The following is a 21,076-nucleotide window of genomic DNA, read 5'->3' on the forward strand; positions in this document are numbered from 1 at the left end:
GATACAAGTCAGAAGGTCACGTAAGACTGAGAACAAGACAGTCTTCACCTTTATATGTAGGGGTGGGTTCTGGTTCTCTCCAAAATGTGCATCCTCACAGCCAAAATCCCACATGTCGATGGGAACCATTGGTAACAGAGGTACTGCTGTATAGACCTTAGGGCAGCACTTCCAAAAACTAAATCTGATAACCTGGAAGAGGTTAATGTTTTAAAAGTTGAATCTGAAGACCCATAAAGCTTTATTGTAATATTTCACTGCAGATTATGGTCAAAATACTCAGGTCGGAAAAGTGCTAACTTGTCCTGTAATAACATTAAATCATGGCTCATTTTTGAAGCTTGTCTCCACTTTCCCAAATCAAAAGATTAACAAACCCACTGTTCACTCCTCAAGGAGACCTAAAGTCTCCAGTCATTTCTGTGAATGAGAGTTACAGCTCAGTAATAAAAGTGGGAGTGCTTAATAAGGCACTAAAGATGATCTATGACAACGAACGTACGAGGATCACACTTGAATTCTCCTTTTCCATTTCCAAGACATGTGCAGCTCATCATCTGGCCATTTTCCCCCTGACGATCCCACTTCTCTCCAATCTTGTAGTTCACGCCATTATCATGGCACCATTCTGTGGGGGTGGGGAAAATCAGAGGCAAAGAGTTATCAGTGTGTTCTGACTCACAAGACAGTGCTCTGGGGCATGTCATGGGATTTTAAAAGCCAGGTATCTGGAAGGAGTGGCAAGAAAAGCTGAGGGTCATGATCGCCATGACAGACCACTTTTTGGTTGGATTTAAAAATATTATCTTTATCACTTAACATTTTCCAGGACATTTTAAGATGCAATTCATTTCCCCATAATCATGTCACAAGAATAGTCAGGGACCTTCATTTGCATTCTCACTATTAAGGTTTAACATTATTGAAAACCAAAATAGGATTTAAATAGTCTTTTGGGAATGGATCATAGACAAAAAGTCACTTTTTGGATTTGCAGAGAACCTGGATACGATGTAGTTCTATTAACCAAAAAACAAAGCTCAGCTGGCTTGTACATGCCCTAACCTGTTTCTTGTAAATGGAAAGAGTAAAAGAGTAAACCAAAAACCAACAAAATGATAAATCACTGGTTATTATCCCAACAGATAAGACTGGTTCTGAAGAATATCTAAAAGTCACAGTTACATATCTTTAACTGCTCTCCATAAAAGATGACATTTTAATCTCTAAGGTTTTTACTAAAACAAAACACACTTCAGAAGTTTGTATAACAAGTCAGCTGTTCGTTAAACTTTTTTTTTCATTCCTAAACTTTAAAAGTTATTTGATAATTATCACATCTAAGCAAAGAATATGTCAGTTGAGCCAGAGAATCACATAAATCACCTTACAGCTCTGTTCCCGCAATTGTGCCTAAGTACTTACCTAGGTAATAAATATACAAACAAAATAGTTCAGCTTCAGAAATGAAAAACTACCTAACTGATGCCAAATGTTAAAACTTCCAACTCCTAAATGGCATAGGACACATCTGTTCCATCTTTCCATTTTCAGATGGTCAAGCACAGTAGTCTGCATTTGAAAAAGTTAGTTGTATCCATATTTTAGTCTGAATTAAACCATTTCATATTTTAGTGTGAAAATCTTTAAAAAATCTGTTACATTGGATTTCCCCAAATATAATTTCGGGATATGTCTGTAGGTGGCTTGTTTTTAAGCCATAATGGGTAACACCTATAAAAATAAATCAATTGTCAATAATAATCACATCCCCTAAAAAAGCATAAATGAAAGTTTTATAAATTCTATTATTAAATCTCAAAGCATAATAAGTTATCCCTAGGATTATTTTAACTGAAAATACCATTAAAAATGTTAAAATCTTCTTATAGTTTGAAAATCAAATACTTTTCCATTGAAGTTGATTCTTAATTATCCATAGATGATTATCGCTACTCTCTACATTACTTGGCAAGATTCAAGCTACCTGATGTGTGTATGTGTACATGTGATATGACAGTGTGTATGTTATGATATATGTATGTTTGGTTTGTATCAAAAGAGTGTGAGTATAAATGTTCACCTCTGAGCTCACTCGACATTAAAGATTAAGAACGATTTGGGATTCCTTTGTGTCTCTGATACTTACTCTTCATTAGACTTAGCTCCAGAGAGTTTGACTTTATTATCTTAACAGAAAATTTTAAAAAATCATTACCATCACAAATGTATTTTTAATTAATAGTCGTATTGACAAAGAACCCTTGAAATGAAGCAATATTCAACAAGTAAAATTTCCCATCATTCTTTATGATGCAAAATGTTACTTTGAGTCAAGCAGTCTCCCCTCTTTTGCTTCATGTTTGGAAGAGCCTGTGTCTGCCAAACATGCTTCCTTGGCACATTGTGCAAATGCATGGAACTGGAGGAGATGGACAAAGCAAGCTACTCACTAGATGAGTCACATCTGAAATGACCACTGCCAAAGCCTAAGCACTGGCACGAGAGCTTAAAGCCAGATTCAGACAACCGTTCCCACTCCTCTCCAACGGCATAATGGGAAACTGTGTAGGGGTCGAAGCATGAGTCATCTGTAGGTTGGTTTAGGCCTTGGTCGACTACATGAAGAAAAGGAGGAAAAAGAAAAAAAAAATCTTAATGGTGATTTTTAGACCAGAGGAAGAAAACTGAATTATTGTTATAATGACCTAGTCTAAAACAGAAATCCCAGCAGCATTAAGAAACATTCATTTGTTTTACCAATGCATCAGTTGCTCTAATAAACAGTGCTTAGATGTTGCCAGAGGACACTTGCCACAAGCACCTTAACAGAACTCTAACTTCCATTTTTGCCATCAGTACTAAAAAAATCATAATTTCTGGTAAAACTAGTCTATAGCACCTGGAACATAGCTTGAGGCATTTTTAAGCTAGTTAAGAACTCCAGTGGGATGCAAAGGCTGAAATGTCTCTCCATCACTACCCGAGTGACCTTAAGCTAGTCATTTTGCATTTCTCTGCCTTACTTCCCTCATCTGTAATATGGGTTTAATCATAAAAATATATCTGCCCAGGATCTTGTAAAGATTACGTGGATATCATGAATTCAAAGCACTGGTCCATTGCCAGCACTTAGAAAGTGCTCACCAAGTAAAGAAAATTATTAGAGAGCATCCTTTGGTTTTAATGCAAAAGTCTTAGCCATTTTTATATACCATTATAATGCAATATTCACTTTTATTATTGCATTTTTTGCATCATAGCTAGAGTTTGTACATTAGTATGCTAGTAATAGGAGAGCTTTACTTTATCATTAAAATCAACTATTCCAAATAAGAGAGAGCAAGCGATATGAATGACTTAAGAATAAGTAATGTAGTCTCTTTGTGTTGTCTAGTATATCGGTTTTTATGTTTTGAGAAAACTTAAAGTAATCTGTGAAACCAAAGTATGCTTCCAATGATTCTCTAAAAAATTACATAAACTAATTTCTGTGACTTTGAATCCCACTGTGTATGTTTCTTTTTACAGTGCAAAAATCAAAAGCTCGAAAGCAATAGATATTTGAAGTGTGTAATGTTTAAAAGGCATTGCCCTGGAAGAAAATAGAGTTTGGGAGAAACTAAGAAGCCTGACATGTCTGAAAGGCCAGAGAACCTGGCTAGAATGCAGAATACTGCTGCTGGGGATACAGGGTCAGAAAGGAAAATGAAAGGAACCTAAAGTGTTACTAGGGGTTTCAGTAACCCTCCTAAAAATAGCCACCAGTTAAAATTCCACCTGACTTAAGTTATGGAGATGGAATCCTTAAAAAAAATGATGTGGCAAAGTCTTTGTGCTTTTGAAAATTCCTTTCACGTGGCTTTCTACTAGTAAAACCACGCAAGGCAGAAGGCATGCATCACCACGGATACATAACACAACAAGTACTATATGATCCCCCCACCAAACAGTCAACTGCTTAAATTTACAGATATTTATACATGGAAAATATCACGGTCATCTGCAACCCTAGAAAAAAAGCCTGTCACTTGACAGAGACAGAATTTAATGCTCCCTGCTGCTGTGGGATAGAGAACCCTCTGGTGGGAAGATTGAAGATTCATGGTTTTGAGGATTCCCTATCTCATGTTCCTTGGTGGGTCTTCAGCTGATGCAGGTTAAAAAGCCAGGTGATTCACTACTGATTTAAAAGGACTTTGCAGGTGCTACAAAGAGGGGTCCGTGATCATTTAACTTCTATCTCAGCTTTGGGGTTATATAATTAGAAAAAGAAATTGAAACAACATTGGAAGAAGGTAGCTCTTTGAACAGAAATGGGCTATGTTTGTAGCATTTTACATCAGGAACAAAAACCAGCAGTCACTAATGTCTGCAGATAGGGAATTTCCTCTATAGATAATCCATTTCGGTACTTAGAGATCATGCAAGAGGACAGCAACGTGGTGAGGAGCAGAGGGTCTGGGAAAAAGAGATCAGGGGACCTGTGCCCTGTATCAACTCAGACACTCGCTAGCAGGGAGTCAGAATGTTGGACTCAATCATGCTTGAGGTCCCTTCCAGGTCTATTATCATATCACTGTTTGAGACTATTTTACAAAGAAACCAGGATACTATGAGGGAAGAATAATTGAATGTAAAGTTGCTTATTTACTTCATGGCATCACTTCCCAAAGTTAAAAGGCAACAACAACAAAGGAACAGTCGAGAGAAAAATTGTCTTTGGAGTAGTCCAGAGGGGAGCCTGTGCCTGAGTAACCAGGCATTCACATACCAGAGTTGCCCACGGTAATAACCTCCTCCCGAACCTTGTGCCTCTTCTGGTCTTTCAGGGCCTCCACTATGATGTTGTAGGTGGCCCCTCTGGTAAGGCCTGTCAGGGTGGCACTAGCAGACGTTCCAGGAACTCGGAACTGCAATCATTGGCACATCCAAAGTGAGGGAGAAAGGTTATACTGAGGAATTGACGTGACTCTTTCCCTATTCTCTTATCAACAACCTGTACAATGTAAGTAAAGCAAAGGAAGACAAAGAAGGAGGGTATAAAGGTCCCAGACCAGCCCGTGGAGAGAAACGGAACTTGGGTGAGGGGCCATCTTTTCAGTCTGCCAAATTTTCCTGCCAAAACTCTACCCTATGTGCTCCATAGTTACCAGGAGCCCTTTTCACATAAAATGTGGACAGTGTGCTGTGTGGGAGATATACTTATATCTGTAAGGTGGCATGTGACCCCAACATGGGGTCCTCAAAGCATTTGGGCAAATCCTCATTCATGTTTCTAAGCTCATAAATCTTTCACAGTGTAGTCAGTTTTTTTTTTTTTAATTCTGCCACTTTCTAAAAATAAGAACCCACTAAAAATTGGTACCAGCAAGACAAATTAAAGAATAAAAGTTTTAAAGAGTCAGTCACTTATACAGCTGATGTGCACAACTTCATGTAAATTCTTTTTCCTTGGACATATTGTAGATAATGGGATTCTTCAAGGACAAACTATAAGGATGGCATTTTATTTCACTTATTTAGTTTTAAAGATTTCATTTTTAGGCAATCCCTATACCCAACCCAACCTTGAACTCAACCCTGAGATCAAGAGTTGCATGCCCTGCTAACTGAGCCAGCCAGGAGCCCCAAGGATGGCATTTTAGCCCTTCCTGCACAAATATAAGTTCAGGCAGAATATTTGTCTCTCTTTTCTCAGATCATTTCTTTGTCCATATTACTAAGGAGCCTCAAATGTGTGAGAATAATAGAAATTATTTTATTCTCTCTACAAAACAAAAGTTGATGCTACTCTTTGGTACATCCCCCAAAGCACAGCCATATTGAGATCTAAAAAAGAGAAACCAGGGCTTAAGCGTGCTACCTTTCTTTCTTTCTTTCTTTCTTTTTTTTTAAAGATCTTATTCATTTATTTGACAGAGAAAGAAACAGCGAGAGAGGGAACACAAGCAGGGGGAGTGGGAGAGGGAGAAGCAGGCTTCCCACTAACCAGGAGCCCGATGTGGGGCTCAATCCCAGGACCCTGGGATCATCACCTGAGCTGAAGGCATCAGCTTAACTGACTGAGCCGCCCAGGCACCCCAAGCGTGCTACCTTTCTAAGAGGCCCTAGAATGTTTATATTAGAGCTCTGGTCACTTCAGTTACCTAGCTTACTTATTTCTAGGCTGCCCAAAAGTAAAGAGAAAAATCAATTACCTGCAAAGGTTCTTCATCAGTGTCAACCGGATGACATGAAATGATATACTCAGAGCTTTCTTGGAATGGGGTCCAAGAGATGGTTGTCTGAGAGAGAGCTTCTTGTCCTGTAGAGGCATTTGGATTGAGTCCCATAACGTGAGGGTAGAGGTGATGGTCAACGTCTCCCCTGGGGACATGACCAACTTGAATCTCCTCATTTACATTCGGCGGATATGGTCTTGGCCTATGCCTTACAGGGGTGGCCGTTGTGGGCGGTGTGGTGCGCCTAAAACCATGCTCCTCAAAGATCATTTGTTGCCCGACACTGGGCTGCTGACCAGAAGTGCCAGGAAGCTGAATACCGTTTCCAGTGTCATACCCAGGGTTGGTGATGAAAGGGGTCTTTTGAACTGTGGAGGGAACATCCAAGATCTCTGGTCCGTGAAGATTTGGGTGTGGAAGGGTTACCAGTTGGGGAAGCTCATCTAGCCAAGAGAGGTTAGAGCCAAAAAAGCAAAGCGTGTTAAGCTCCCAAAAGTAGCAGCAGTGGTCATTACCAATTCAGGCAACAATGACTGTTTATCAATCTGATCAAAGCCTCTAGAACATTAGCAGTTCTTAGATCACAAGACACTTTTTCCAAAAAAGAAATCTTTATGATTTTTCTCAAAGGTTTCTTTATAGTTTAGAGTGAAAAAAGCGTTAGTATGAATTTATCATACACACAAAGCTTTGAACCGCTAAGCCCCATAGAAGCTACTTCTGCTCAAATTAAGCCTAATGGAAGTGAAATGTGCAGGCTTTTTTCTTCTTTTCTTCATTTGAGAATCATGTTATAAGGACTAGAATCCAGACTAATTATTTCAGCATCTGAAGCATGAGAATTCCAGTTTTTCATGAATTGAAATGGTAAAAATAGATTAAAAATACATACATGTTTATTTCTAAAATTCTCCTATTAGTATAAATATAGAATTTTCTTCAAATTAAACTGAAATTGGATGAAAAAGTACGATTATTTAGTTCAAGTTTCAGAAACCAGATGATAAATAAAGAGAACGGGAAGGATTATTTTCCCTATTTTTTTTTTTTTTAACATTAACTTCAACAGAAAGTATGGAAGAATAGCAATAACAGCAACCTGGTTTCTACATTTTAATATCTGGCTTAGATTTTTTAAAGGTGAATAAAAGGCTTTATATTGATTGGCTAAGAGAAAAATAAAACGGAACGCTGCAGATTATGTTAGGTTATTGTGCTATCAAAGAACAGACATATATATGCTAAGCTGATTAAGAAAAAATTTCCATGAGAAAGGTATCAAAACCTGGAGAACATTTTCACTGCAAAATTGATCACTTCTAATTAGTTTTGTCTTGATTATCTTCCTATTACCCAGAAGGTGCCCTTTACCTGTCTTTTTCCTTCCAATCAGAGGCTCACTCTTCTGGTTATTCTTGAGGGCAATGACTTGGATGGTGTACTCGATGCCCGGTTCCAGACCTGATGGAAGGACACATCATCACGTTATGTCTGTGGGCTCAGCTAGTCAAATGGGAGTTGACCTTACCGGGCAATGCTATTGGGAAGCAAGCGTCCTCTCTCTGGCTGGCATTTTGGCCTCCTGAAAGGTAAAATCGACTTCATTTTTTTCCCACAAAACCCAAATACTACACATATTGTGGCCACTTAGTAAATTAATAACTTTCCTATTAAATCTGACACCTGAAAAAGCACTTTAATGCTAACATATTGTGGGTATTCTTTTACCATGTGGTCTTATTCCCCCTTTTGAATTCAAGAAAATCTATCAGCATTGTACACCACCAGTGGGATATACATTTGGGAGAGATCATTGCAGACTGTCTACATGAATCTACTTAGGGCCTAATAACCAGATGGTCCTCAGTGGCAGGATCAATGAAAAGTTAGACAAAGGTAAGTACTCTGTAGGAGAGAGTGGCCAATCTTTGTGTGGTCCCTGTAGGAAGCCAATTCAACTCCTTCCATAAGTGATTCTATTTTCCCGTCCCCAAAGTTTCTAAAAAAGCAGTGTCTCTTTCTGGTATCTCTGTGTTCTATAGGATTTTCAAGTCCAGATGATATCCTGAAGAGAGTTTAAAAATTAAATCTCCTGGACAAAAATAATACCAGAGGCTTATGATCTTTCCCACTGAAATGGACAACCCTTATTCCCCATTCCAGGCATGCTTTCCAGTATGGGTGGTTGGGAATCCCTTTGTCTCAAGACCCAATCTGTAAACCTGGGTAATGAGGGCAGTGGCAGGTGGCACTCTGGCAAGGCCTGTAAGATCATCAGATCTTTAGAGAGCTAGTGGGAAGACAGGATCTCAATTAGCTAGTTTGTTTTGAAAAATGTCTTTTTTCTAGGACAGGACTTACAAGTATCTGGCAAACATACAGCCAATAAAAAGATTCTAGTTATGCCATTAGACAGTATTAGAATTATTGTATTTTCATGAATCCATGTCTTTTGAGATGTACTGAGCTCTACAGCTTCTTGAAGGAAGATGCTTTTTGAAGTTATCAGAAATGGGGCTTCTTATTCTCATGATACAGCATCAAAGACACAGTTGGAATCTGCTAAGCACTTTGTGTGTCCTAGGGAGTCCGGTGGAAAATGGCAACAGGGAAGCAGCAATACCAGTGATAGTAGCCTCTGTGACACCAGGGCGGGGACGAGGGACCACTTCTCTGGGAGGGGACCCAGGCTTCTCATACTTGATGATGTAACCAGTAATCTTGGCACGGGGTGGCTGCCATGAGACCAGCAAGGAGTTGGGTGTGGTGGCCAGGAAGCGCAGGTTGGATGGTGCATCGATGGCTAAAAGAAAACAAGATTAAGTCTCTAAGAAAGTGAATAACCAGGGAAATTATTCCCACACTCTTTTCCCACCCTTAGAAACAGACTTGAGAGAATCTGAGAGTTCCAATAACTATAAAAATGATTCACTGTCAGCCTCATTTTTGTTTCTTAAGTTCACATGACCAATCACGTGTAAGTCAGTGGCATGTCTTCAGTAAAAAAGTGGTTACCAGTGGAGGCGTCGATGACCACAGGGGAGCTCCGGGCATTGTCATTCAGGGTGTACAAGTAGATCTTGTAGTCAGTGCCGGGTTGTAAACCTGCGATTTGTGAAGAGATGCTTTTTATCTGATTTTAATTTATCAGGAAAATTTTCAAACCCATCTGCAATTTTCATGGTTCCTCTATCATCCCATATGTATACAGACCACAGAAGTGGTCCACATTTGAGCGATAAATTAGAGCCTGGCATGGTTGTTAACAGTTAATGAGAAACATTATCTCAAAAGGAAATCACTGATGCATACAAAGATACTGGCTAAAGTAAATTTTAAAATTAAAAAATCCTATGTTAAAAGTAGCTATCTCGGAGAAGGGCCTGGGTGGTGCAGTAGGTTGAGCATCTGACTCTTGGCTTTGGCTCATGATAGGGTTGTGAGATGGAGCCCCACGTCGGGGCTCTGCACTCAGCATGGAGTCTGCTTGGGATTCTCTCCCTCTCCTTCTGCCCCTCCCCCTGCTCTCTCTCTCTTTCTCTCTAAAATAAATAAATAAATCTTAAAAAAAAAAAAAGAAGTAACCGTCTTGGAGAAGGGGGCAAGCACCTACTGAGTGTGTTTTCCCTTTATTGTCATCAGTCACTGGTAACTAGAATCAGAATTTTAAATCCCAAAAGACCTAAATTGAGCCAAATATTGAATATTCTCTAACTACAACTTGGATCTTTATTTTATTTTAAAATTTAATTATGTTTTATAATAGAGGTTAATGTTTTTTTTTTGTTTGTTTGTTTTAAAGATTTTATTTATTTAAGAGAGAGAGAATGAGAGATAGAGAGCATGAGAGGGAAGAGGGTCAGAGGGAGAAGCAGACTCCCCGCTGAGCAGGGAGCCCGATGTGGGACTCGATCCCGGGACTCCAGGATCATGACCTGAGCTGAAGGCAGTTGCTTAACCAACTGAGCCACCCAGGCGCCCTAGAGGCTAATGTTAAGAACTGTATGCCACTATTGAGTTTCTTTTGGTTTTAAGCATTATGTTACATTTTTTTGATAAGAAAGGGTACATTGATAAAAGATTAAATTTAATAAATGGAACTCATGCCATTTCTCTGGTAAACATTAGACAAAATCAGGCATTCACAGGCATAACTATTTCTAATCATAGTATGAAAGTAGGTTTTTAAAAATTATAGCTGGGTTATTATAAAACATTGGCAATAAATTTAATCAATGTAAATGGTAGAGTAACTGATAAGCTAATATATGTTGGGAATAGCAATCAACGAACACAGTCAGTACAGTGAGTTCCCTGACCTGTGATGGTGTAGCTTCGGACATCTGGCCTGATGGTTCTCTGAATTGGAGTCTGGCCGTTTGCTGGGATGGCGTCAACTTGGAAGCCAGTGATTGTCTCAGTCTTGGTTCTCCAGCTAATGGTGATGGTGGTCTCAGTAGCATCTGTCACACGGGCCCTTCTTGGAGGGCTGACATCTGCACAAATCACAACCAGAGATTAGTCCCTGGATGACTCCTTTAGGGAAAGTTTTGATATTTTAAAATGTGTTTTTATTATATACTAAATATATCCATTTCTATACATAATAATGTATAGATTTTCTCCTGTGGCATCTAGAAAGGTTGACAGTAATTAAAAAATATGAAAAGACTCACCTCTCATATCTTTTTTTTTTTTTTTTTTTTAAACTAAAAACCTTTACAGATACTACCGGTGGTTCCCAAGTCTGGTTTTATACTCCCTACCAATACCCCAATAAGTATTAAAATTATTAATATATTGTAACATAAAATAAGTGTAGTAGGAGTTACAATGATATGGCCAGCTAGCAATAATATATATATGTACTATTAGTACTTTGGCCTTTTTTATAGGGCTTCACTTTTTTCCTCTCAGCGTATGCAATGGCATCCCTATTTTATGAGGAAACTTAAGTATTTCATGTGATTTCTGAAAGAGCATACATAAATTATTGATATGGCACAAAACTAGAATCTGGGCCCAATTTCGTCCAATACTTTCTGTACCATTAAGGTACAGCCAAAGCCAGTGTGTCCTCCCCAAACATTATGAAAACAAATTCCAACAAGTAGAGCATAAACTAGGTATCAGTCCTAGTTCCTAACACTAACATGATAACATTTTGGAGTGATTCTATTTATGTGCCAGTATACCACTCTCTGGAGGGGGATAAAAGGTGACAACAGCAATTCAAAAAGAGATGGGCAAGCAAATCAGTTTCCAAGCTGTGATTCCTTCTATTAACTTGGTGATCTAGAAAATCATTTACCACTTATGGAGAATGTTTGTTGATACTAAAAAGCTTGATTACTCACTCTCCAGAGTAGTGACGATTCCCTGAGCTGGTCTGCTTGTCAAAGTGTCCTTAAGGGCATAGACACTCACTTCATACTTGGTAGCCACCTAGAAAGAAGGACACAATAAACTTTAGCAAAGTGATCTTCTAAAGCACAGGTGTTTTCACTACAACATTAGAAAGACACAATGGTTGTAAAAGAAAAAATAAACTAGCAAACCCACAGCACTATAAATTCCTAGATGAATTTCATTCCTACACTGCAGATGACCAACAACACATGTAAATTATATGAATTTAAAAATGTGCTTAGGGACTTTTGGCTCCACTGGGCTGGTTGGCTCTTACTATTGCAGTGGTGACCCACTTCAGTCTGTCTTTCTCAGACTCTTAACATCTGGAGGTTTTCCTACATCCTCTCAGCTCTTCCACCTAGATCCATAAGCCTGGGCCTTTCTTACAATCTCCCTCTTTTTTTTTTTTTTTTTTCCCCGTCTACCCTCAACTCACCAACATAAGTGCAGATCCAGCTCTGCCCCATGCCTGCCTGGCCCTGAAGCAACCAGTTCTAGGGACTCTTTTCCAATGCCTGAGATTTATGGGCCTGAAGAAAATTATGTGTCCCTGCAAATGTCATCGGCTGAGACACCCCACGCGGAGACTGTCTCTCCTCTTCCTTCCTCCATGGATCTGCTTGTTCAGGACAGCCCCGACTCCTCCACCAGTCCCAGGGTAAAACTACCACCCACTTCTGGAGAGGAGAGAACAGTGAGGAAGGAAGATATGGCTCAGGGCAAGAAACAGAAGATCAGGACCGTGTTCTCTCAGACCCAACTCTATGTCCTCAATGATCAATTTCAGAGACAGAAATACCTCAGTCTCCAGCAGATGCAAGAACTTTCCAACATTCTGAGCCTTCGCTATAAGCAGGTAAAGACCTGGTTCCAGAACCAGAGAATGAAATGTAACAGGTGGCAGAAAAACCACTGGCCAAAGGAGAGCAAGAGTGTGACTCAGAACAGCACAGCAACCGCAGAATACCCAGGCTTCTATTCCTACCACTAGGGATACCTGAGGAACACTTCCGGAAACCTTCCAATATGGAGCAACCAGAACTGGAATAACCCAAATTGGAGTAGCCAGACCTGGAACAGCCAGTCTTGGAGCAACCATTCCTGGACCAGTCAGACCTGGTGCCCCCAAGCCTGGAACAATCAGCCGCAGAACTGTGGAGAAGAATCCCTACAGCCCCAGATCCAGTTCCAGCAAAATTCCATCAGCGATTTGGAGTCCATCTTAGAAACTTCTGGGGAAAGCCATAGTGTAATACAACAATCTGCTAAGTATTTTAGTACCCAGCAAATAATGGATTTGTTCCCAAATTACTCTGTGAACATACAGCCTGAAGATGTGTGACGATGAGTATGTTATTCGATCTCAATTTGGGCAGTGGCTGTATTACTTCTCCTAGGCTTTGTCTTTTAGGGTCCTATATATCTCTGCCTTGATATTTTTGTTTCCCATTATTCTTATTGTGTCCATTGAGGGGGTACGATTGGAGTCAAAGAGGTTTCAGTAGCATTGGCTACTATGGACAACATGATAAAAGGTGTTTCTGGCTATAGATAACCAGATACCATCCTAATGTGGATCTCTTTAGGCTCTAGAATCTAACGTCAAGAATAGGAAGTGAAGATACAAAGACGTGTGATGAAAGATAATTTGTATTTTCTGAGATTGTGAGGCTTTTCTTGTTAATAACCTCAATTTTTAACAGTGAAGGGTTAAGCTATAATGTACTTAATTGATTTCCTCTGTCCCTTGTGATGTTTTATTAGAACTGTTAATTTGCTCATTATTCTAGTATTTGTAGAAAGATGTTTTGTATTTTAATGTATCATGATAATAGTACCAGTTTGGCTGATTGGATTATAGGTTTAAGTACAAAGAAATAAAATACCCACTTAAAAAAAATAAAAGTGCTTTAGGATTAACACTAAGTAAGCTATAACTTACATTCTTACACTGAGCTGATCCAAAATGGGGACAATGGGTATTAGCCTGTTTTTCTCCTTTATGATCTGACAGATGCCAATCATGAATTTGTCTGATCATGGAGAAGCAGAGAGAATACTCTATTCTCTCTCTGAAACCTCTTTCTGTCATTTCTCCTGGAATTGGCCTTATGTTAAGAAGTACATCAATTTCCTAGATTCCTGGCTAGTTTTCCACATGTGCGTGTAAAGGATTATAAATGTTTCAATGAAGGGAGGGTCAGGTCGGTTGGTACAAACTGGAAAATATTCCTTGCCAAGGTAACAGAGCTCAGAAAATGCATAACCAAAGTGGATTTATGCATTCAACCTATGGACATATGAATTGCCCCCCCACATACGCACATAAAGCCTTTTTAAAATAAACAAAATGAATATACATTTAGAGAGCTATGAAAAATCCAACACTATTTATAAAAGTCCATCCCAGACAATCATCTAGAAGAGCTTAGGTCAATATAGAGAATTCTACTTGACACAATATTACAGTAAAATTATTTGATGGCAGAGGCAAAGAACATAGTAAGATTTATTATGATATTTTATCTCCACTACCTTAAACTGTGAAAGAGATAACTACAGTTGATCCTTGAACAATGCAGGGGTTAGGGGTGCCGACCCCTTGCACAACTGAAAATCTGCTTATAAATTTTGAGTCCCCCAAAACTTAACTAGTAAAAGTTGTACTGTTGACCACAAGCCTTACTGATAAGTAGTTGACTACCACATACTTTGTATGTTATTTGCATTATATGCTGTATTCTTATAATAAAGTAAGCTGGAGAAATGAAAATTTTATTAATAAAATCCAAAAAAGAGAAAATACATTTATAAGTCCTGTACTATAAAAAAAAAAAATCTGTGTCTAGAAGTTCAAAACCATGTTGTTCAAGGGCCAACTGTACTTTATTCCAATGAAAAAGGGCACTTCTTACCATGAGTCCTGACACAACCACAGATGAGCTGTCAGGAGCAAGGTTGATTTCTTTCATCGGTCCAGTCTTCTCCTTGGGGGTCACCCGCACTCGATATCCTGTGAGCTGAACATTGGGTGCCGTCCACTGGGCGGTCAGGCTTGTTGGTGTGACCTGAGTGAACTTCAGGTCAGCTGGTGCAGGAATGGCTGTCAGGAGGGTCATTGGTTAGAGTTATCTTATAGGAACTGGGGAAGAGGGAAAATAAAGTGAATTCCAGGAAGTTTGGTTAGGTGGGTTCCCTGGTCAAGCAAAGATTCAGTATGAGCAAGTACAAAAAGGGATACAAAATAAAGAAAACGTTTGCTGAAAAAATGTGTTCTATATCTACCAATTCTCAGAATCACTGGAGGCACTTGGGTAAATGCCAGAAGTCTAAGAGACTTTAGGTTTTAGAAGTCGTTTTTTGTTTTTTTGTTTTGGTTTGGTTTGTTTTGGTTTGCTTTTCTGCTTTCCCTTAAAAAAAAATCAAAATGGCTTATTGGCCATTAGGATTGATTTTCCATTTGTATGGAAAGATGAGCAATAGCCCTTTTCCTAGATAAATGATCTTTGCATGGAAAATCATTTCACAGAGTATTCCAACCCCAAAAAGATAGAATTATGTTTTTATCCTCTTTATTTGAACCCCACAGCAGATAGTGCTGCTAAATTTGAAGTATTCTCTGTGGTGCAGCATAAGAAGAAAATTGGCTCACAACAGAAGCAGAAAAGAGAAGCAAAGAGCAATAATACAGATAGTACCCCCAGGGTTTATGCTGTCACAGGGACACAAATTTAGCATTCCACTCTGCTTCAGAAACAAAGCACAAGCGGATAAAGTATTGTGGAAAGCGTTTGCCCTAAACCATCTCCTATGTGTCTGGTTCTCAATTCTTTAAGCAAATCACACACCCCACACATGATCTCTAACCAGAGAAGGAAGGTCTTACCTACGCGTTCTCAGAATCAAGCTGCTAGGAAATGGCCCAGTTTGGATTCCTTTTTTAGAGTAAGTTCTAGGATGCCAAACTTCTTTCCTTTATGCACAGTGAGTGTAACCACAGGGAGTCAGGGTTTAGGGAATAATCCACAATTTTAGTATCATCTTCAAACGTCTCACTTTAGGGCCTTATTTATAAGCCAAGCCACTCTAAAACCTCCTTGTATTAGACTGTACCTGAATATCACCTAAACTTTATGATGATTCTTTTTTAAAGAGGGTCTTTCCTAATAGAGGCTGCTTTTTTTTTTTCTTTTTTTTTTCCCCCTTTAGAGGGACTCAATAGCCCGCTCAAGTAGAACTCATTCAGCAGGGCATAAAGCTGCTGTGCCCATGAGCACCCAGTGGTGCGGTTAACGATATACCTGTGGACTGGGTTCCAATCAGGGGCTGGCTCTCCATATCATCGTGCAAGGCCACCACACTGACTGTGTACTCAGAACCCGGCCTGAGGCCTTGCAGCTCTGCGGTGTCTTCTTCACCATCAGGTGCAGGGAATAGCTCACGGATTCCATCCTCAGGGCTCGAGTAGGTCACCCTGTACCTGGAAACTTGCCCCTGTGGGCTTTCCCAAGCAATTTTGATGGAATCGACATCCACATCAGTGAATGCCAGTCCTTTAGGGCGATCAATGTCTGTTAGGCAAATTAATGGTAAGAGGTTATGTGAAAAGCAAGTTGTGAAATAAGCATTTTTAAAACGTGCAAAGCAGTTCTGCAGATACCATTTTCTCGGATTAATTCAATTCCAATTAACCCACTATCAAATGGAAAAATTACTTGACACTTGATTAAGTTTCTTTTGGTTTAGAAAAGATTTAATGTTACATCACTTATTAAGATGTAGGTGTATGTGAGACACATAGGCACCTTGCAAAATGTCCCCACAGGGAGGATTTATTCATATTAATTTTTGATATTCTACCAAGATTCGTTTTTGCAGTGTGATGTTAGTCTCACAGACCTGGATTTTCTATACTTCGGAAGTGGCAAGGTTGATTTTCAATGTTAGATTCAGATTATTATAATCTTCCTTTAACTCTTCTCTCCCCCTTGTATTATTTACATTAAATGTGCTCCAGACAGTTTTCCAAATGCTCCAAACATAACAGCTTCATGAAACACGCTGCAATCAACTTTACCATCCAGTCGTAGAAAAGAAGGTCCAGGCAAAATATTTTTGTAGATTTGCTATAGGCAAATGAGATTTTGCTGAGGCCATATGAGCAAAAGAAATTTGAAGCACAGCAACTAGGATAGTTCCACAACTTCTTTCCCTGGATGTTCATTGCTTAGCACCAAGAAGGAAAAATGTCTGTAAAGGGCTCAGCTCAAGATAACGAACTAACTGAGTTGGCTTTCTCTAGGTGTAATTGCAAAAGACATGAGGAGGGCATACAGATGCCTAAGAACAAAACTGACTTTGAAAATGGGAAAGAAGCATTGGTTACATACTCGTTACTGCAGTTTGAACCAGAGGCTGACTCTCTCCATTTCGATTCTGAGCATAGACACTAACCACATATTCCACTGTGGGCTGCAAACCTTCAATGGTCATTTCTGTTTGATCTGCAAAGGGAGTAATAAAAAGCAAAGGCAGGATCTGTGTCATCCACTGTAAGGCCAGTTAAGTGGCTGTCTGAGTTTGGTAATAAATGCCTGGTGGCCTGGATTTTTCATTTGTAGAATTCTCATGAAAACATGGATGAGTCAGATATGATTTCTCTTGGACAGATATGTTCATTGCTAATACAAATTGCTATATTGGAGTAAAGTCAAACTAAAGGATCCACTCTAAAATTTAATATGATGTCTCCAACAATAAATGATGCTGCTCTTGGAAAAAATGAAAATTAGTTTGACTTTAAGATACTGCTTTAGGATCCTAATTTTACCAGGATTTTATATAAAAACAAAAACAAGAGCTAAAAGGATCTTAAAAAGTTAGGCCACCTCTCTCCTCTGTGTGCATGACTAAATAAAACCACAAAGAGAGATCTAATAATGCAAGATGTCCATACCAACAAACAGAACTATGCATGTAAAATGAGGAATGCCCTTCTCCTAAAAATTCTGCTGTGGAGGGAGTCTGTAACAATCTCAAGCCCTGAATTCACAAATGGGGAAACTTTGACATACGATATGAAAATGTACAGTACTCAGACCTGGGTGGCCATGTTTTAAAAAGCATATTGTGTGGCCCTCTTCTGTTTATCCTGATGAATGGGAGATGCTGGTTATTCTTACCTGGACCTGCAGTTTTCGTTTTTGATGGTCCTGAGCCATTTTTGGGAGTCGTGGTCACTCTGTAGCCAGTAACAGGGGAACTTGAAGGCAGCCACCTCACACTAATGCTGTTGTCCTGAACATCAGTCACTTGCATCTGGGATGGTTTGTCAATTTCTATAAATAAAAACAAGGAGAAACCAGTGAGGCCCCAGGTGGTGGGGACAAGAACAGACAAGGCTTTTTTCCAGTCCTGGTAGGCACAGAAAGATCTCTCATCACTATTAATGACTCCCAGGTGTTTCTATTGCAGAAACACCTAGATTGCCTTTGGGAGGTGGGGCATGCCTCTAGGTACCATTACCTATTTTCAAGATGGCTGTTTCATTCACGAAGAAACTATATTCCAAGTAGGTGTTTGTCTTCTTACCTTATCAGATCATTCATTCATTCATTAACAAATATTTATTGAACACCCTTTATGCCTGTCTCTGTTGTAGGCACATGGAATATATCCATTAACAAAATAGACAAAATCTCTGCCCTTTGCGGTGCTTCTTTGAATATCTGGCTCAAAACTCTGTTAGCGGTCTGTGTTGCTTCATCTTATTCAAAAAGAAAAGCAATTCCACAACGAGGAAAATACTTGGGAGAACATTGTAAACCTATCCGAGTAAATAATCCTCTGTCTCCCCGGAGGAGGAGTCAGTACCTGTTCGATAATCAATGGAAATCGGCTTGCTGCTTGCCGGGCTGTCTCCACGGCCAGTGACAGCATACACGGTGATGGTGTAGTCTGCTCCAGGTTTAAGGCCACTGATGGTAGCTGTGGACTTGCTCCCAGGCACAGTGAACTCCTGGACAGGGCTATTTCCTCCTGTGTGAAAAGGGGTTAGTTCAAAGTGTGAGGGGCTGAGAAATAGTTGGGGATTGCTGAGTCACGACATCAACATACTGAGACAGCATTTAGTCACACCTTTGATTATTACCTTTAAAAGAGTATTATTAATAGGGCCCACACAGAAACATATTTATTTATGCATGTAGTGAACCTTAGTAAGTGTGTAAAAACTGGAAGAAAATTGCAGTTAATGCTATTTTAACATTCCAGCTTTAAAATGTCACTGAGTTGTGGATTAACATTGGAAGGAGAAAGAAGGTAAGTCCTCAACCCAGGATGGCATATGTTGTGCTCCTTTTTCAAAATATTAATGTAATATATTCATGTTAAATACAATTCTGAAAATACAGGCACGTAAAAAAAATACAAATCACTTATTTCACCACTGATCATATATTTGTGAATTTGTAATTCTTTCTTCCTCAGCTCTACTATTCCTCCTTTAGTATTATACAAACAATTTGTATCTCGGTTTTGCCACCAATTAGAGCATACATATTTTTTTTACATATTCCTGGAAGAGACAAGGCTCCATTGAATGGACTTGCCAAAGTCTCTTTAAATATTCATCCGCCCTTGGGTTTTGAGGTTGCCCACAACAGAATCTGACTTGATCGGAGTAAAATAGCATTTTACCAACGCACCTGTTTCTCCATAGGTGATCCTATAATATCTCACTGTGACGGCAGGAGCATCCCAGCTGATCAACACACTGGTGGGGGTTGCAGCAATGACTTCCAGATCCCTTGGAACATCAGAAACTAGAAAAACAAGGGAAAGTTTCCATATCTATAACTTTCAAATAATGCCCAGATTCACTCTGCTCATTTTTCAAATAGCTGCCTTTATAATTCCTGCATATAATAATGTAAATATTATGCAAAATTAGCAGAAATAAAAATTACGAACAATTCAAGGTAAGGGGTTAAGGAAGCAACTCAAATTGTGATAAAATGATTATTATAAATTTATTGAAGCATTCTTTTTCCTTCAACTTTTTATTTTGAAAAATTTTAAAACAGAGGTGCCTGGGGTGGCTCAGTCGGTTAAGCGGCCGACTTGATCTCAGCTCAGGTGTTGATCTTAGGGTCGTGAGTTTGAGCTCCATGCCCGGCGTGGAGACTACTTAAAAAAATTTAAAACAACAGAGAAGTTACAACAATAATATAATGAACGCCTATATCCCCTTCTCTTGGGCATTTGCTAATTGGTAACATTTGCCACATTTCCTTGTCTCTTTTTCTGTGTCTTTCTTTTTTTGTTAATCCATTTGAGCCCGAGGTACAGCTATCATGATGCTACTTTTCCCCTAAGTACCTCAGCATCTATCTCATCTATCTCCTAAAAATACTGACACTATTTCATTAAAATAATTCTGTTTTTAAGGGAACTTTGAAGAGGGATTTTCTTAATATTTTGAATAAAACTTTGGGTACTGGAAATGTATCAATATCTATATCCAGTGAGAAATTTTCTGTGATAAAAAAATTATCTTCAATAGCGTCTAAGAAGGAGATTTTCTCTACATATTCTCTCACTTCTCTCTCCATGCCTCATAACCACAATCTATTTTTTTAAGAGATGATGACTCAGACAACACAAAGCTGTTTCCCAGAAGATACCAGCTGCCCAGAAAGTCCTCTGAGTTTTTTTGCAGACCAGAAAACAAGTTACCTGTTGACTGTTGGCCAATCAAGGGAGGACTTTCTTCTCTGCCATTCAGAGCAATGATGCTGACCACATATTCTGTGCCCGGATTGAGATTGGTGAGGGTGATGGAATTCCGAGAGGGGGGCACTCGATCTTCCCGAGGTCTTCCACCGGTGTGCTCGGGATGATGGCGAATGCGATAGCCAGTGATGGTGGCTCGAGGAGCAATCCAATGGACAGTGAAAGAGTTGGTAGTGATATCAGAGAAGTCAATGCCAGACGGGGAATCAAGGCCTGTTCTTCCCACCCAGGGGTAAAAAAAGACATCACCAGTTTAGGAGGTGAGGAAGAACATAGGGAAGAATGTCCTTTCTCATTAGCACAACAAATTGCCATAAACCTCAGGCCATGATGCATTGATTCTAAGCCACACATAAATTTCAAAATCATAAACTGACCCAGTTCCAGTGGCCACCTCAAGCTTTCTTTTCTTTATTCTAAGAATCCAAGTGATTTATATGTGTCGTTACCAAAGGGTTCTGCATCACTTTTGAAGACAGGTGTTTAAGATATTCTGGGAATTATTTTCAAATGCTTCAGTGTTCAAGTATTCTATGGTTCTATCCTGTAAGTGTGTCACTCAAAATAAGGCAAGATATGCCCACTCTCAAGTTAAGTGTTTGGTTCTCAAAGAAGCTTTCTGCACTCAAGAGGAAATTGATAGGTCG

At 39.3% G+C, this 21,076-nt stretch overlaps 1 protein-coding gene and 1 pseudogene across 12 annotated transcripts in view; one reads left to right on the forward strand and one right to left on the reverse strand.

The window, feature by feature from the left end:
* FN1 (fibronectin 1) overlaps window positions 1-21,076 on the reverse strand; it is a 66,983-nt gene that overhangs the window by 4,107 nt on the left and 41,800 nt on the right. For 2 of the 12 annotated variants that reach the window (XM_027588180.2, XM_027588184.2), the window contains 16 exons: window positions 20,373-20,642; window positions 19,343-19,459; window positions 18,510-18,674; window positions 17,819-17,974; window positions 17,027-17,140; window positions 15,938-16,207; window positions 14,552-14,739; window positions 11,582-11,669; window positions 10,544-10,720; window positions 9,240-9,329; window positions 8,848-9,027; window positions 7,596-7,685; window positions 6,201-6,307; window positions 4,775-4,913; window positions 2,454-2,618; window positions 503-628 (listed from right to left, as the gene is read on the reverse strand). In XM_027588180.2, coding sequence (XP_027443981.2) covers window positions 503-628; window positions 2,454-2,618; window positions 4,775-4,913; window positions 6,201-6,307; window positions 7,596-7,685; window positions 8,848-9,027; window positions 9,240-9,329; window positions 10,544-10,720; window positions 11,582-11,669; window positions 14,552-14,739; window positions 15,938-16,207; window positions 17,027-17,140; window positions 17,819-17,974; window positions 18,510-18,674; window positions 19,343-19,459; window positions 20,373-20,642 — 2,442 coding nt within the window. Of the gene's footprint in view, window positions 1-502; window positions 629-2,453; window positions 2,619-4,774; window positions 4,914-6,200; window positions 6,668-7,595; window positions 7,686-8,847; window positions 9,028-9,239; window positions 9,330-10,543; window positions 10,721-11,581; window positions 11,670-14,551; window positions 14,740-15,937; window positions 16,208-17,026; window positions 17,141-17,818; window positions 17,975-18,509; window positions 18,675-19,342; window positions 19,460-20,372; window positions 20,643-21,076 lie in introns of all 12 variants that reach the window. The other 10 variants (XM_027588174.2, XM_027588179.2, XM_027588173.2 and 7 more) reach the window with 5 other exon arrangements.
* Window positions 11,866-13,003, forward strand: LOC113919514 (annotated as a pseudogene).

The sequence above is a fragment of the Zalophus californianus genome, chromosome 3 (assembly GCF_009762305.2).
Source record: "Zalophus californianus isolate mZalCal1 chromosome 3, mZalCal1.pri.v2, whole genome shotgun sequence".
NCBI classification, from domain to species: domain Eukaryota; kingdom Metazoa; phylum Chordata; class Mammalia; order Carnivora; family Otariidae; genus Zalophus; species Zalophus californianus.